Source organism: Tamandua tetradactyla, chromosome 17, assembly GCF_023851605.1.
Source record: "Tamandua tetradactyla isolate mTamTet1 chromosome 17, mTamTet1.pri, whole genome shotgun sequence".
NCBI lineage: Eukaryota > Metazoa > Chordata > Mammalia > Pilosa > Myrmecophagidae > Tamandua > Tamandua tetradactyla.
The window spans coordinates 1,726,219-1,739,766 of NC_135343.1; the positions used below are offsets into that span (position 1 = coordinate 1,726,219).

The 13,548-nt window shown below is 47.5% G+C and overlaps 1 protein-coding gene across 3 annotated transcripts in view; it reads left to right on the forward strand.

Moving 5' to 3' along the window:
- The first annotated feature begins 6,105 nt into the window (after positions 1-6,105).
- Positions 6,106-13,548, forward strand: part of BUB1 (BUB1 mitotic checkpoint serine/threonine kinase) — a 47,915-nt gene continuing 40,472 nt past the window's right edge. Inside the window, exon 1 of one of the 3 annotated variants that reach the window (XM_077133724.1) lies at positions 6,106-6,362. In XM_077133724.1, the coding sequence (XP_076989839.1) occupies positions 6,337-6,362 (26 nt within the window). In that variant the 5' untranslated portion in view covers positions 6,106-6,336. Of the gene's footprint in view, positions 6,363-6,768; positions 6,949-13,548 lie in introns of those variants that run through there. The other 2 variants (XM_077133726.1, XM_077133725.1) reach the window with 2 other exon arrangements.

The window sequence follows — 13,548 nt, forward strand, 5'->3', positions numbered from 1 at the left end:
ATGCTCTGAATCAGCGTCCACTGCATGGTGCTGTTTCTCCCATAGCCAGGATCCATGGGTCCAGGAACCAAGGGGTGGAAATGGGAGTGTCACCACTCACTATTACCCCTAGTGATCCACTAGGAAAATTTTTGCTTCCTGTCCCTGTGACCCTGAGCTCTGCTGGTCTACAGGTTTTAGTTACAAAGGGGGAGTACTTCCGCCAGGAGAAACAACAACAATTCCATTGAACTGGAATCTAAGATTGCCACCTGGTCACTCTGGGCTACTCATGCCCCTGGATCAACAAGCCAAGAAGGGGATTACATTATTGGCTGGGGTGATTGATTGGCTGGGGTGACTGACCCTGACTATCAGGAGGAAATAGGACTACAGCTACACAATGGAGGTAAAGAAGAGTTTTCCTGGAATACAGGAGATATCCTAGGGAGTCTTTTAGTACTACCATGCCCTGCGATTAAAATCAATGGAAAACTGCAATAACTCAATCCAGGCAGGACTATCAGTGGCTCTGAAACTTCAGGAATGAAGGTTTGGGTCACCCCACCAGGCAAAGAACCATGGCCAGCTGAAGTGCTTGCTGAGGGTAAAGGGAACATGGAATGGGTAGTGGAAGAAGGTAGTGATAAATATGAACTTCAACCACATGATCAGTTACAGAAACGAGGACTATAATGCTGTTTTGTTCATGTTATACTATTTAAGTTGCAAGATATCAAGCTTAAGAATGAATATTACCCAAGGACTTGCACCCTATTCTGGGGAGATTTAATGTGTTTCTAGTTATATGCAGGACAGTTGAGTTTTGTTAGGTGAAAGAAAAAAAAATGTGCATTTGTTTTCTTATTTAGAAATTAGGTATGGTTTAAGGTGGTATGTATAGCTGCCAAGTTGACAAGGGGTGGACTGTCATGGTCAGGTTCATGTGCCATCTTGGCCAGGTGGTGGTACCTGTTTGTCTGGTTGGGCAAGTGCTGGCCTGTCTGTTGCTACGAAGGCATTTCATAGAATTAAATCATGATTACATTGGCTGCATCCACAGCTGATTCCATTTGTAATCAGCCAAGGGGAGAGTCTTCTGCAATGTATGATGCTTAATCTAATCCCTGGAAGCCTTTTAAGGAGGATTCAGAAGAGACAGGCTTTTCCTGCTTCAGCTGGAAAGCCTCTCCTGTGGAGTTCGTCCAGACACTCCATCAGAATTGTTGGCTTCGCAGCCTGCCCTGCAGATTTTGGACTCTGCATTCCTACGGTTATGTGAAACACTTTTATAATTTTTATATTTATAAGTGTTTCCTGTTGATTCTGTTTCCCTAGAAAATCCTAACTAATACAGTTCCAAAACTCAAGTTTGCTCCATCTGGTTTCCTAAGTACTAGGAGGCCGGTTTGCTCCAGAATCCAAGGCAGCACTACTCAGGTAGAAATGAGAGGAGTCAGCCATGCTCAGGAACAGAGGTGGAAGGAAACCTCCGCAGCTGCTAGGGGGAATCACGCCTAAAGGGTGCAACAGAGACAGTGGGCAGTGGCAGCCAGTTATCAACACTTGAGGTACAACACTCAACTGAGGAGAAATGGCATTGGCTCCAGCAGGGAAGAATAGAGAAGAGAAAGAAAAAGGGCTCTCAGTTTCTTGAACAATGCCCAACTGGGAACCAGTACATGGGTATCACGGGGTTCTGTGGGAATAAATGGAGATCACCCAAATGAGAATGAGCACAGGCTATGTATTCAGAGGCACTGCGATAGCAATACAGTTGGCCACCATCACTTGCATTTGGCAAGAACTCCAAGGCAGGCAGAGGATGGGAAAGCTTCATGGTGGAAAAAAGGGGAGGGCTGCAGCTGGGCCCTGCCGGGAGGCTGGGGGTGGGAGAAGCTGGAGAGCAGCCAATGCGTCGGTTAGGGGAGCATATCTGGCTTTCTCTGGTTGGTGCTCGGTTGGAAGCAGGGGCAAAAATTAAGGAAGCTGGCAGCTAATGATGAAGTCTTGACTGCCTGGGCTGGCTGCTACAGAAGCTGTAGTGTGGCTTCCTGGGCTGGTTGCTGCAGACTGAGGTCAGAGCTCTATTTTCACGTGTAGGCTGGCCGTTGTGGCTCCTTAGGTCTCTCAGTCCTTTATACAGATGCCAGGCTGTGCTTGCTCCCTTCTCAGACTCCTGGGGAGTTGGCTGGGGGCAGAGGGCAGGTGGGAGAGCTGGGGCCCCCGTTCTCCTACTAAACTGAGTTTTGGCCACGCAGGAATCTTCTCAAGTCACGACATACTCTCTGGTAAAAAATTCCTCATACTAAGATTGGCCCATATATCTCGCTTTTGCACATCAACCTTATTCTTCAAATCCCAGACTCCTCTGAATCCTGAAGCAGCTTTAACTGTTCTAATTATAAGTCTCTAGTCCCACATGCCATTTCAGGACTGGAGTTCCCATCTAGTGTTGCTACTGTAAACTGCTTTAAATTCCCAAGAAAAGGAAAGCTTGTGTCTATCTATAATTTGCTTAGGTCAAATGGGCAAAACCTGGAGAAAAATAAACACTTTTCTTTTCTAAACACATCACTGACTTTGATATCTTATGACAACCCAAGAGTGCTCAGAAATTACGTGGAGAACCCTGAGGGGCTACCGAGTTGTAGACATGGAGCAATATTATGGAGGGAAGATCATATTTTTTCCCATTTTGCAGATCAGGGAACTGACAGCATATTGAGAGTACAGGTCATCTGCCTGTTAATGCCCCTCGGGAAGGCCACAGGAAGCGTGCACATGCCCTGATGGAGCCTGGTTCTCCTTCTCCAATCAAGTTGGAAATTATGATGTCAGAATAACAAATCACTGAAAGCCCATGTGCTGGTTTGAAAGGAAGAATGCCCCCTAAGAAAAGCCATGGTTTAATACAAATCCCATTTCATAAAGGTAGAATAATCTCTATTCGATACTGTATGTTTGAAACTGTAATGAGATCATCTCCCTGGGTGATGTGATTTAGTCAAGAGTGGTTGTTAAACTGGATTAAGGGATGACATATCTCCACCCATTTGAGTGGGTCTTGATTGGTTTACTGGAGTCCTAGAAAAGAGGAAACATTTTGGAGAAAGAAACTCAGTGAGAGCAGAGAATGCTGCAGCACCACGAAGCAGAGAGTCCACCAGCCAGTGACCTTTGGAGATGAAGAAGGAAGATGCCTCCCGGGGAGCTTCATGAAACCGGAAGCCAGGAGAGAAAGCTAGAAGATGACACTGCATTTGCCATGTGCCGTTCCAGCCGAGAGAGAGAAGCCCTGACTGTGTTTGCCATGTGCCTTCTCACTTGAGAGAGAGAAACCCTGAACTTCATCGGCGTTCTTGAACCAAGATATCTTTCCCTGGATGGATGTCTTAGATTGGACATTTCTATAAATTTGTTTTAATTGGGACATTTTCTTGGCCTTTGAACTGTAAATTAGCAACTCATTCAATTCCCCTTGTTAAAAGCCATTCTGTTTCTGGTATATTGCATTCCAGCAGCTAGCAAACTAGAACAGCCTATATGCAAAATTTTTAGAAATACTTCATTGACTGGCCTTCCTAATATTTTAGAGTAATCTTATTTTAGATAGATGGACATTTTAATATTGAAGTCAGCATGGAAGATTCGAGTTGCAGGCAAGAGGGAACTGCAACTGAGCATTTCTACATAAGAGGGGGAGGCGCTGGTTCTGCTGACCTGCCCACAACAAAACTAACGTCCCCTCTCGGTGGTGGGTAGGTTTTGGCAGAGAAGTTAATCAAAGCATTAAGGCCACAGGAATACCAAAAATAAAGGCACGATGGATTGATGAAACCAGGATTATTATTTAACAGACTTTCAGATGTCCCCTGACAACTGCTAAGCGTAAACTCAGGCCTGAGAAGGAAGGCAGAAGGGAGATTAAAAAGGCTCAAGCAGGGCAGGCTGGGGTGGTGCAGTGGCAGAGCCCTCCCCTGCTGTGCCTGAGTCCTGGGTTCGAATCCGATGCCTGCCCGGGTTACAAATGAAAGGGGTAGAAATAAACTGAAGTAGGAAGGCTGTCAGAGGCTCAGCTGCCAATTAGCTAGTTTTTTAAAATGAGGTCCACATTTGCCAGGCTTTTGGTATTTCTGCTTATATTGATCTATGAAGATTGCCGACCTTTGGGGGTTTTACAGACTTTCATTTAATCCTGTCTTGCAGGCACAGATCATGTGAGGCTCCGAGGAGAAAAGAAAATTCAGGCTCAGCGAACAGCGCAGAGACCTTGATGAAGCCGCTGGGCCATGGGCCTCCCCTCCTCCATGGTCGCCCCCAGCCCTCCCCCCGCCGCCTCTGCCTTTTGCTCCCAAGGGCGCGCGGGGTCCGCGAGGCCACCCTCACCTCAGCAGCTGCGTGAGCTGGGCCGAGCCGCTGGTCCCCGCCGCGCCTCCCGGTCTCCCGGCCCGCTGGACGGCAGGACAGACGCCTGGCGCGGAGGACCCCGGGGTTCGCCCTCGGCCTGGGCAGGCGGCAGCGCGGGGTCCGTGAAGGCGCGCAGGGAGCCAGCCCTGCCCTCAGGCCCTGCGCCCGAGGACCACCCGGCACTGCCCACCGCTCCTGGCTGCACGCCCAGGCGGCGCCGAAGCCGGGTGTCCAGAAAGCAGGCGCCGGCTAAGCGAGCTGGCGGGAAGGCCTGGCCCCACGGCAGAGGCCCGGCGCGGCGGAGGGGCGCCCTCCCCACCTCACGCCGGGGCCGCCCACCGGCTTGTCAACCCCACGGCGAGCGCCCCGGAACGACCCCGCGCCCGGCCCCGGCCCCGGCCCCAGTCCCCCCGACCGCGCCCCTGCTCAGCTCCTCGGGGCTCTCAGCGGCCGGCACCGCCGCCTTCCTCCGCCGCCGACTCCACAGCCAGGCCGACCCGGCCCGGGGTCAGGCGTCCGAGGCGGGAGGGCGGCCCAGCCCAGCACCGGGACGCGAGGCTCGCCCCGCACTGCCCGGTGGACGCGTCGGACACGGCGCCCACCAGACACACGGCGAAAACCTGGGGCGACCGCGGCCGCCCTCGGGGGTGGCGAGACCCCCACCTGCTGCAAAGATGGCGGGGCGAGCGCCCAGCAAAGCGCAGCCTGGGCGGACCCGAGTCTACCCTCTCCGGGAAGAAATTCGGGATTCCGAGCATCGGGATGTCCACTGGCGGCTGAAGTTAACAGAGCCACTCAACTCGGGGCTCGGGGGAGCCCGGCCCGAGGGGAAGGCAGCGCACAGTCACCCCATCCTCGCCCCCCCCCCACCGAAGGCCGCGGAGGCTCCCCAAGACCACGCGCGGGAAAAGCACGGGCAGCGGGCAGCTCTCCACACAGCCTCCTGAGCAGGGTCAGGGTGGTCGGAGCAGGGTCTCAGGCCTCGTCCCACAGAGGCTACACAGCCGCCTTCCCGCCGGCGCGGTCGCTCCACCCAGACCCTCGGGGTCTTCTTTTAAGGACCCGCGGGACGTGGCCCAGGCCCGCGCCTCCGGGCGGCCTCAGGGTCCAGAGCGGGTCCGGGCTCTGCGAGGGCCCTTCGGCGCCTCCCAGCGTGGCCGCCGAGTCGAGAACACCGAGGTTTCCTGGGTGGCTGAAGCACCGCTGCCCCGGGGTGCGCCCCGGCTTCCTGACGCCCCAAGGTGCGGGGCCGAGGGCGACCCCCCAACCCCACCCCCGCCCGGAACACCGGCCGGCCTTTCCCCCTGGACGCCGCGCCACACGGTCCCACGTTCTTTCCTCGGCCAGACGCCGGGACTCTGGGCCGTCTACTGCCGAAGGAGACGAGAAGCGCGACCGGGGACCCCGCGGTCCGCCGCCAAGACCACGCCCGGGCCGCGCGCCTGCCGCCCCCGCCTCCCTCCTCGCCACCCGACCGCGGCGCCCGGCCCAGGCTCCGCCCCACCACCTCCCACCGCCCGGCCCCTCTCCCGCCTCCTGCCCCCGCCGCGCCCCCTCCACGCCCGGCCCCTCTCCCCCGCCCCGCCCCCTCTAGGCTCCTCCCCACCGCCCCCTCCAAGCCCCTCCTCACCGCCGCACCGCCCGGGCCGCCTCTCGCCCCCTCCTTCCCCCGCCGCGCCCCCTCCAGGCTCCTCCCTACCGCCCCTCTCCCCACTCCCCCCCGCCTCGGCCCTACCACGCGCCGCCCCAGCTTCCGCTCCACCCGCAGGCGCCGGAAGGGGCGGGAAGTGGGCGGGGCTCGGTCACCGCGCAACCGTCGGCAGCGGTCCCCGTCATTGGCCGGTCCGCGAGCGCAGAGGCCAATGGGCAGGCGTCCACCCGCGCAAGCGCCCCTTCGGCGGCGGCCCGGGAGATTTGAATCCACGGCTGCGCCCGCGAGCCCGCGCCATGAACCGTCCTGAGAACTTCGTGCAGTGAGTGCCGTCGGCGGGGCCGGAGGGGCGGGGGCCTGGGGCGGGGGGGCGGGGGAGCGGCGAGGGATGCCCGGCAGGGGGACGGAGGCGTCGGGTGCCTAGGGCCGGAGCGGCGGGGGCGCCGTGGGCCTGGGGCGGGGGGCGCTGGGGACCTGGGGCGGGGGTGGGCGGGGGCGCCGTGGGCCTGGGGCGGGGGTGGGCGGGGGCACCGTGGTCCTGGGGCGGGGGTGGGCGGGGGCGCCGTGGGCCTTGGGCGGGGGCGGCGGGGCTGGGCGCAGGGGTGGGTCCTGCCCGAGTCCTCGCCCAGGGGTGCCGCCCCCCGCCCGCTGCGGCTCCGCAGGACATGGGGGCGGCCCGTGGGTCTCGGGAGAACTTGGGGTCCCACCGGGCTGCACCTGGGGTCCTTATGCCACCCCTTTAACAATGCCAGCGTCTCCGCCCTTTGTGCTGTGACGTGATTTGTCCAGACACAGTTTCAAAAGCACCGAAAGCCGTTAGGTCAACGTGACCGCAAGTGCACCTGTGTCGTTTTACCGGCGCCGGGAAACTCTGACTTTGAGATCAGAAATGGATGTCCTCAAGCACGGTCAAAACAAAAGCCTTTTTCTCTAACCCTCCTCCTAGCCAGCAGACCATTCTCCTTTCAGAAGCTTTTGTTTCTCCCATTTTAAAAGATAAACGGGCATTGCTGACCCTATTTGATTTTTCAAAGACTGACTTGCTCTAATGAACTGGGTATTTTAGTGTTGACTTAATGTATTTAGGTCTTTTTACTACGGAAATTTTATTGGTATTAGAACACGGAATGTTTAGATGGGGCATGCCTTTTATTACACATATTTCAGATAAAAGAGTCCGACATTATTGGGATTTATTCCTTTGCTATGAGGCAGGAGTGAAGATTCAAAATATAGAAATATGGGATCAAGGGAAAAGATCAAAATTTCAACTCCTGCCTTAATAAGGAAAGACTTCATTTGAAAGCATTATAAAAAGCGGGAAAGGCCGGTGAAATGTGAACTCGGCTTCCTGGAGTAAAGGGCAGGAGTGACTGATGGCAGAAAGCTGAGGACTCTGAGGGAGGTCGGGCAGGACCCTGATTCCACCTGCCAGGGCTGAGGTGAGGGAGGGCAGGGCCCCAGGGGCAAGCAGAGGCCTGGCCCAGGTCTAGTGAAGCGAAGAAGGTGGTGGTGGGGGGCGACTCTTAACCCCCCTGTTTGCAGGGTCTTAGGGCTCGGGCACAGCTCACCGTTGGTGCTGTTTCAACAAAAAGATCCAGAAAAGTTTCAGAGAACTCCTCTCCCCATCTATTCTCCCATCCCCTCATATAACCATTTTTTAAATGTCTTCAAGTGTTTCTTCTTGTAAATAAGAGTATTTATAATATAATAATATATCTATACATATATGTCTATAATTCCTGCTTCTATCTCATGTAAAAAATGTCAGTACCTGTACAATGCTTTTTTTTTTTTTGGCTTTCCCACGTTTTTTATTAATTAAAAAAAATTAACAACAAACAAAACATTAAGATATCATTCCATTCTACATATACAATCAGTAATTCTTAATATCATCACATAGTTGCATATTCATCATTTCTTAGAACATTTGCATCGATTTAGAAAAAGAAATAAAAAGACAACAGAAAAAGAAATAAAACGATAATAGAGAAAAAAAAGATTATACATACCATACCCCTTACCCCTCGCTTTCATTTACCACTAGCATTTCAAACTAAATTTATTTTAACCTTTGTTCCCCCTATTATTTGTTTTTATTCCATATGTTCTACTCTTCTGTTGATATAGTAGATAAAAGGAGCATCAGACACAAGGTTTTCACATTCATACAGTCACATTGTGACAGCTCTATCATTGTTCAATCATCATCAAGAAACATGGCTACTGGAACACAGTTCTACATTTTCAGGCAGTTTCCTCCAGCCTCTCCACTACATCTTGAACAACAAGGTGATGTCTACTTAATGCATAAGAACAACCTCCAGGATAACCTCTTGACTCTGTTTGGAATCTCTCAGCCATTGACACTTAGTCTCATTTCACTCTTCCCCCTTTGGTCGAGAAGGTTCTCTCAATCCCTTGATGTTAATTCTCAGCTCATTCTAGGGTTTTTCTCAGTCCCTTGATGCTGAGTCTCCGCTCATTCCAAGATCTCTGTCCCACGTTGCCAGGAAGGTCCACACCCCTGGGAGTCATGTCCCATGCAGAGAGGGGGAGGGTGGTAAGACTGCTCGTCATGTTGGCTGGAGGGAGAGGCCACAACTGAGCAACAAAAGAGGCTCTCTTGGGGGTGACTCTTAAGCCTAAATTTTAAGTAGACTTGACCTATCCTTTGTGGGGTTAAGTTTCATATGAACAAACCCCAAGATTGGGGCTCAGCCTATAGCTTTGATTGTCCACACTGCTTGAGAGAATATCAAGAATTCAACTTGGGGAAGTTGAATTTCTCCCTCCTCTCACCATTCCCCGAAGGGAGCTTGCAAATGCTTTTCCACTCACTGATCAAATCACTCTGGGATTCATCGGGGCATCACTCTGGACAAACCAACAAAATCTCATGTCCTACCTGAGATTCCAAGTACTTATGACATTCAATCAAACTATCTACATAAGTTATGTTAGGAAATGCTCTAGTCAAAATATAAATTTTGTAGCAAACATTTTTTGCTTTAGTCTCACACATAAGGTGACATTTTAAAATACTAATTACCATCTATTTTCAGCACCCTGCAATAAAGACATTATTATACACTCTAGGCATTCCTAGATTATACCATCTCGATCTTTAACATCTATCTTTCTTTCTGATTTCATTTATGTCCCCAGCCCTCCTCCATCATTCTCAAATGCAGCTTCATTCAGTGTTTTAACAAAATTATATTACAGTTAGGTAGTATTGTGCTGTCCATTTCTGAGTTTTTGTATCGAGTCCTGTTGCACAGTCTGTATCCCTTCAGCTCCAATTACTCAATATCTTACCCTATTTCTATCTCCTCATGGTCTCTGTTATCAAGGAAATATTCCAAGTTTATTCAGTAATGTCAGTTCATATCAGTGAGACCATACAGTATTTGTCCTTTAGTTTCTGGCTAGTCTCACTCAGCATAATGTTCTCAAGGTCCATCCATGTTGTCACATACTTCATAAGTTTATTCTGTCTTAAAGCTGCATAATATTCCATCATATGTATATACCGCAGTTTGTTTAGCCACTCATCTGTTGATGGACATTTTGGTTGTTTCCATCTCTTTGCAGTTGTAAATAATGCTGCTATAAACATTGGTGTGCAAGTGTCCGTTTGTGTCTTTGCCCTTAAGTCCTTTGAGTAGATACCTAGCAGTGGTATTGCTGGGTCATGTGGCAATTCGATATTCAGCTTTTTGAGTAACCACCAAACTGCCTTCCACAGTGGTTGCACCATTTGACATTCCCACCAACAGTGGATAAGTGTGCCTTTTTCTCCACATCCTCTCCATCACTTGTCATTTTCTGTTTTGTTGATCATGGCCATTCTGGTGGGTGTGAGATGATATCTCATTATGGTTTTGATTTGCATTTCTCTAATGGCCAGGGATATTGAGCATCTCTTCATGTGCCTTTTGGCCATTTGTATTTCCTCTTCTGAGAAGTGTCTGTTCAAGTCTTTTTCCCATTTTGTAATTGGATTGGCTGTCTTTTTGTTGTTGAGTTGAACAATCTCTTTATAAATTCTGGATATTAGACCTTTATCTGATATGTCGTTTCCAAATATTGTCTCCCATTGTGAAGGCTTTTTACTTTCTTGATGAAGTTCTTTGATGCACAAAAGTGTTTAATTTTGAGGAGCTCCCATTTATTTATTTCTTCAGTGCTCTTGCTTTAGGTGTAAGGTCTATAAAACCACCTCCAATTATAAGATTTATAAGATGTCTCCCTACATTTTCCTCTAACTGTTTTATGGTCTTAGACCTAATGTTTAGATCTTTGATCCATTTTGAGTTAACTTTTGTATAGGGTGTGAGATACGGGTCCTCTTTCATTCTTTTGCATATGGATATCCAATTCTCTAGGCACCATTTATTGAAGAGACTGTTCTGTCCCAGGTGAGTTGGCTTGACTGCCTTATCAAAGATCAAATGTCCATAGATGAGAGGCTCTATAGCTGAACACTCTATTCGATTCCATTGGTCAATATATCTATCTTTATGCCAGTAACATGCTGTTTTGACCACTGTGGCTTCATAATATGCCTTAAAGTCAGGCAGCATGAGACCTCCAGGTTCGTTTTTTTCCCTCAAGATACTTTTAGCAATTCGGGACACCCTGCCCCTCCAGATAAATTTGCTTAAAGGTTTTTCTATTTCTGAAAAGTAACTTGTTGGGATTTTGATTGGTATTGCATTGAATCTGTAAATCAATTTAGGTAGAATTGACATCTTAACTATATTTAGTCTTCCAATCCATGAACATGGTACGCCCTTCCATCTATTTAGGTCTTCTGTGATTTCTTTTAACAGTTTCTTGTAGTTTTCTTTGTATAGGTCTTTAGTCTCTTTAATTAAATTTATTCCTAAGTATTTTATTCTTTTAGTTGCAATTGTAAATGGAATTCGTTTCTTGATTTCCCCCTCAGATTGTTCATTACTACTGTATAGAAACACTACAGATCTTTGAATGTTGATCTTGTAACCTGCCACTTTGCTGTACTCGTTTATTAGCTCTAGTAGTTTTGTTGTGGATTTTTCAGGGTTTTCAACATATAGTATCATATCATCTGCAAACAGTGAGAGTTTTACTTCTTCCTTTCCAATTTTGATGCCTTGTATTTCTTTTTCTTGTCTAATTGCTCTGGCTAGAACTTCCAACACAATGTTGAATAACAGTGGTGATAATGGACATCCTTGTCTTGTTCCTGATCTTAGGGGGAAAGTTTTCAATTTTTCCCTATTGAGGATGATTTTAGCTGTGGATTTTTCATATATTCCCTTTATCATTTTAAGGAAGTTCCCTTGTATTCCTATCCTTTGAAGTGTTTTCAACAGGAAAGGATGCTGAATCTTGTCAAATGCCTTCTCTGCATCAATTGAGATGATCATGTGACTTTTCTGCTTTGATTTGTTGATGTGGTGTATTACATTAATTGATTTTCTTATGTTGAACCATCCTTGCATACCTGGGATGAATCCTACTTGGTCATGATGTATAATTCTTTTAATGTGTTGCTGGATTTGATTTGCTAGAATTTTGTTGAGGATTTTTGCATCTATATTCATTAGAGAGATTGGTCTGTAGTTTCCTTTGTTTGTAATATCTTTGCCTGGTTTTGGTATGAGGGTGATGTTGGCTTCATAGAATGAATTAGGTACATTTCCCTCCACTTCAATTTTTTTGAAGAGTTTGAGCAGGGTTGGTACTAATTCTTTCTGGAATGTTTGGTAGACTTCACATGTGAAGTTGTCTGGTCCTGGACTTTTCTTTTTGGGAAGCTTTTTAATGACTGATTCAATTTCTTTACTTGTGATCGGTTTGTTGAGGTCATCTATTTCTTCTTGAGTCAAAGTTGGTTGTTCATGCCTTTCTAGGAAGTTGTCTATTTCATCTACATTGTTGTATTTATTAGCATAAAGTTGTTCATAGTATCCTGTTATTACCTCCTTTATTTCTGTGGGGTCAGTGGTTATGTCTCCTCTTCCATTTCTGATCTTATTTATTTGCATCCTCTCTCTTCTTCTTTTTGTCAGTCTTGCTAAGGGCCTATCAATCTTATTGATTTTCTCATAGAACCAACTTCTGGTTTTATTGATTTTTCTCAATTGTTTTCATGTTCTCAATTTCATTTATTTCTGCTCTAATCTTTGTTATTTCTTTCCTTTTGCTTGCTTTGGGATTAGTTTGCTGTTCTTTCTCCAGTTCTTCCAAGTGGACGGTTAATTCCCGAATTTTTGCCCTTTCTTCTTTTTTGATATAGGCATTTAGGGCAATAAATTTCCCTCTTAGCACTGCCTTTGCTGCATCCCATAGGTTTTGATATGTTGTGTTTTCATTTTCATTTGCCTCGAGATATTTACTGATTTCTCTTGTAATTTCTTCCTTGACCCACTGGTTATTTAAGAGTGTGTTGTTGAGCCTCCACGTATTTGTGAATTTTCTGGCGCTCTGCCTATTATTGATTTCCAACTTCATTCCTTTATGATCTGAGAAAGTGTTGTGTATGATTTCAGTCTTTTTAAATTTGTTGAGACTTGCTTTGTGACCCAGCATATGGTCTATCTTTGAGAATGATCCATGAGCACTTGAGAAAAAGGTGTATCCTGCTGTTGTGGGGTGTAATGTACTATAAATGTCTGTTAAGTCTAGTTCATTTATTGTAATATTCAAATTCTCTGTTTCTTTATTGATCCTCTGTCTAGATGTTCTGTCCATTGACGAGAGTGGGGAATTGAAGTCTCCAACTATTATGGTAGATGTGTCTATTTCCCTTTTCAGTGTTTGCAGTGTTTGCCTCACGTATTTTGGGGCATTCTGGTTCCGTCCATAAATATTTATGATTGTTATGTCTTCTTGTTGAATTGTTCCTTTTATTAGTACATAGTATCCTTCTTTGTCTCTTTTAACTGTTTTACATTTGAAGTCTAATTTGTTGGATATTAGTATAGCTACTCCTGCTCTTTTCTGGTTGTTATTTGCATGGGATATCTTTTCCCAACCTTTCACTTTCAACCTATGTTTATCTTTGGGTCCAAGATGTATTTCCTATAGACAGCATATAGAAGGATCCTGTTTTTTTTAATCCATTCTGCCAGTCTATGTCTTTTCATTGGGGAGTTCAATCCATTAACATTTAGTGTTATTACTGTACGGGTAGTACTTTCTTCTACCATTTTGCCTTCTGTATTTTATATGTCATATCTAATTTTCCTTCTTTCTACACTCTTCTCCACACCTCTCTCTTCTGTCTTTTCGTATCTGACTCTAGTGCTCCCTTTAGTATTTCTTGCAGAGCTGGTCTCTTGGTCACAAATTCTCTCAGTGATTTTTTTGTCTGAAAAATGTTTTAATTTCCCCCTCATTTTTGAAGGACAATTTTGCTGGGTATAGAATTCTTGGTTTGCAGTTTTTCTCTTTCGGTAATTTAAATATATCATCCCACTGTCTTCTCACCTCCATGGTTTCTGCTGAGAAAT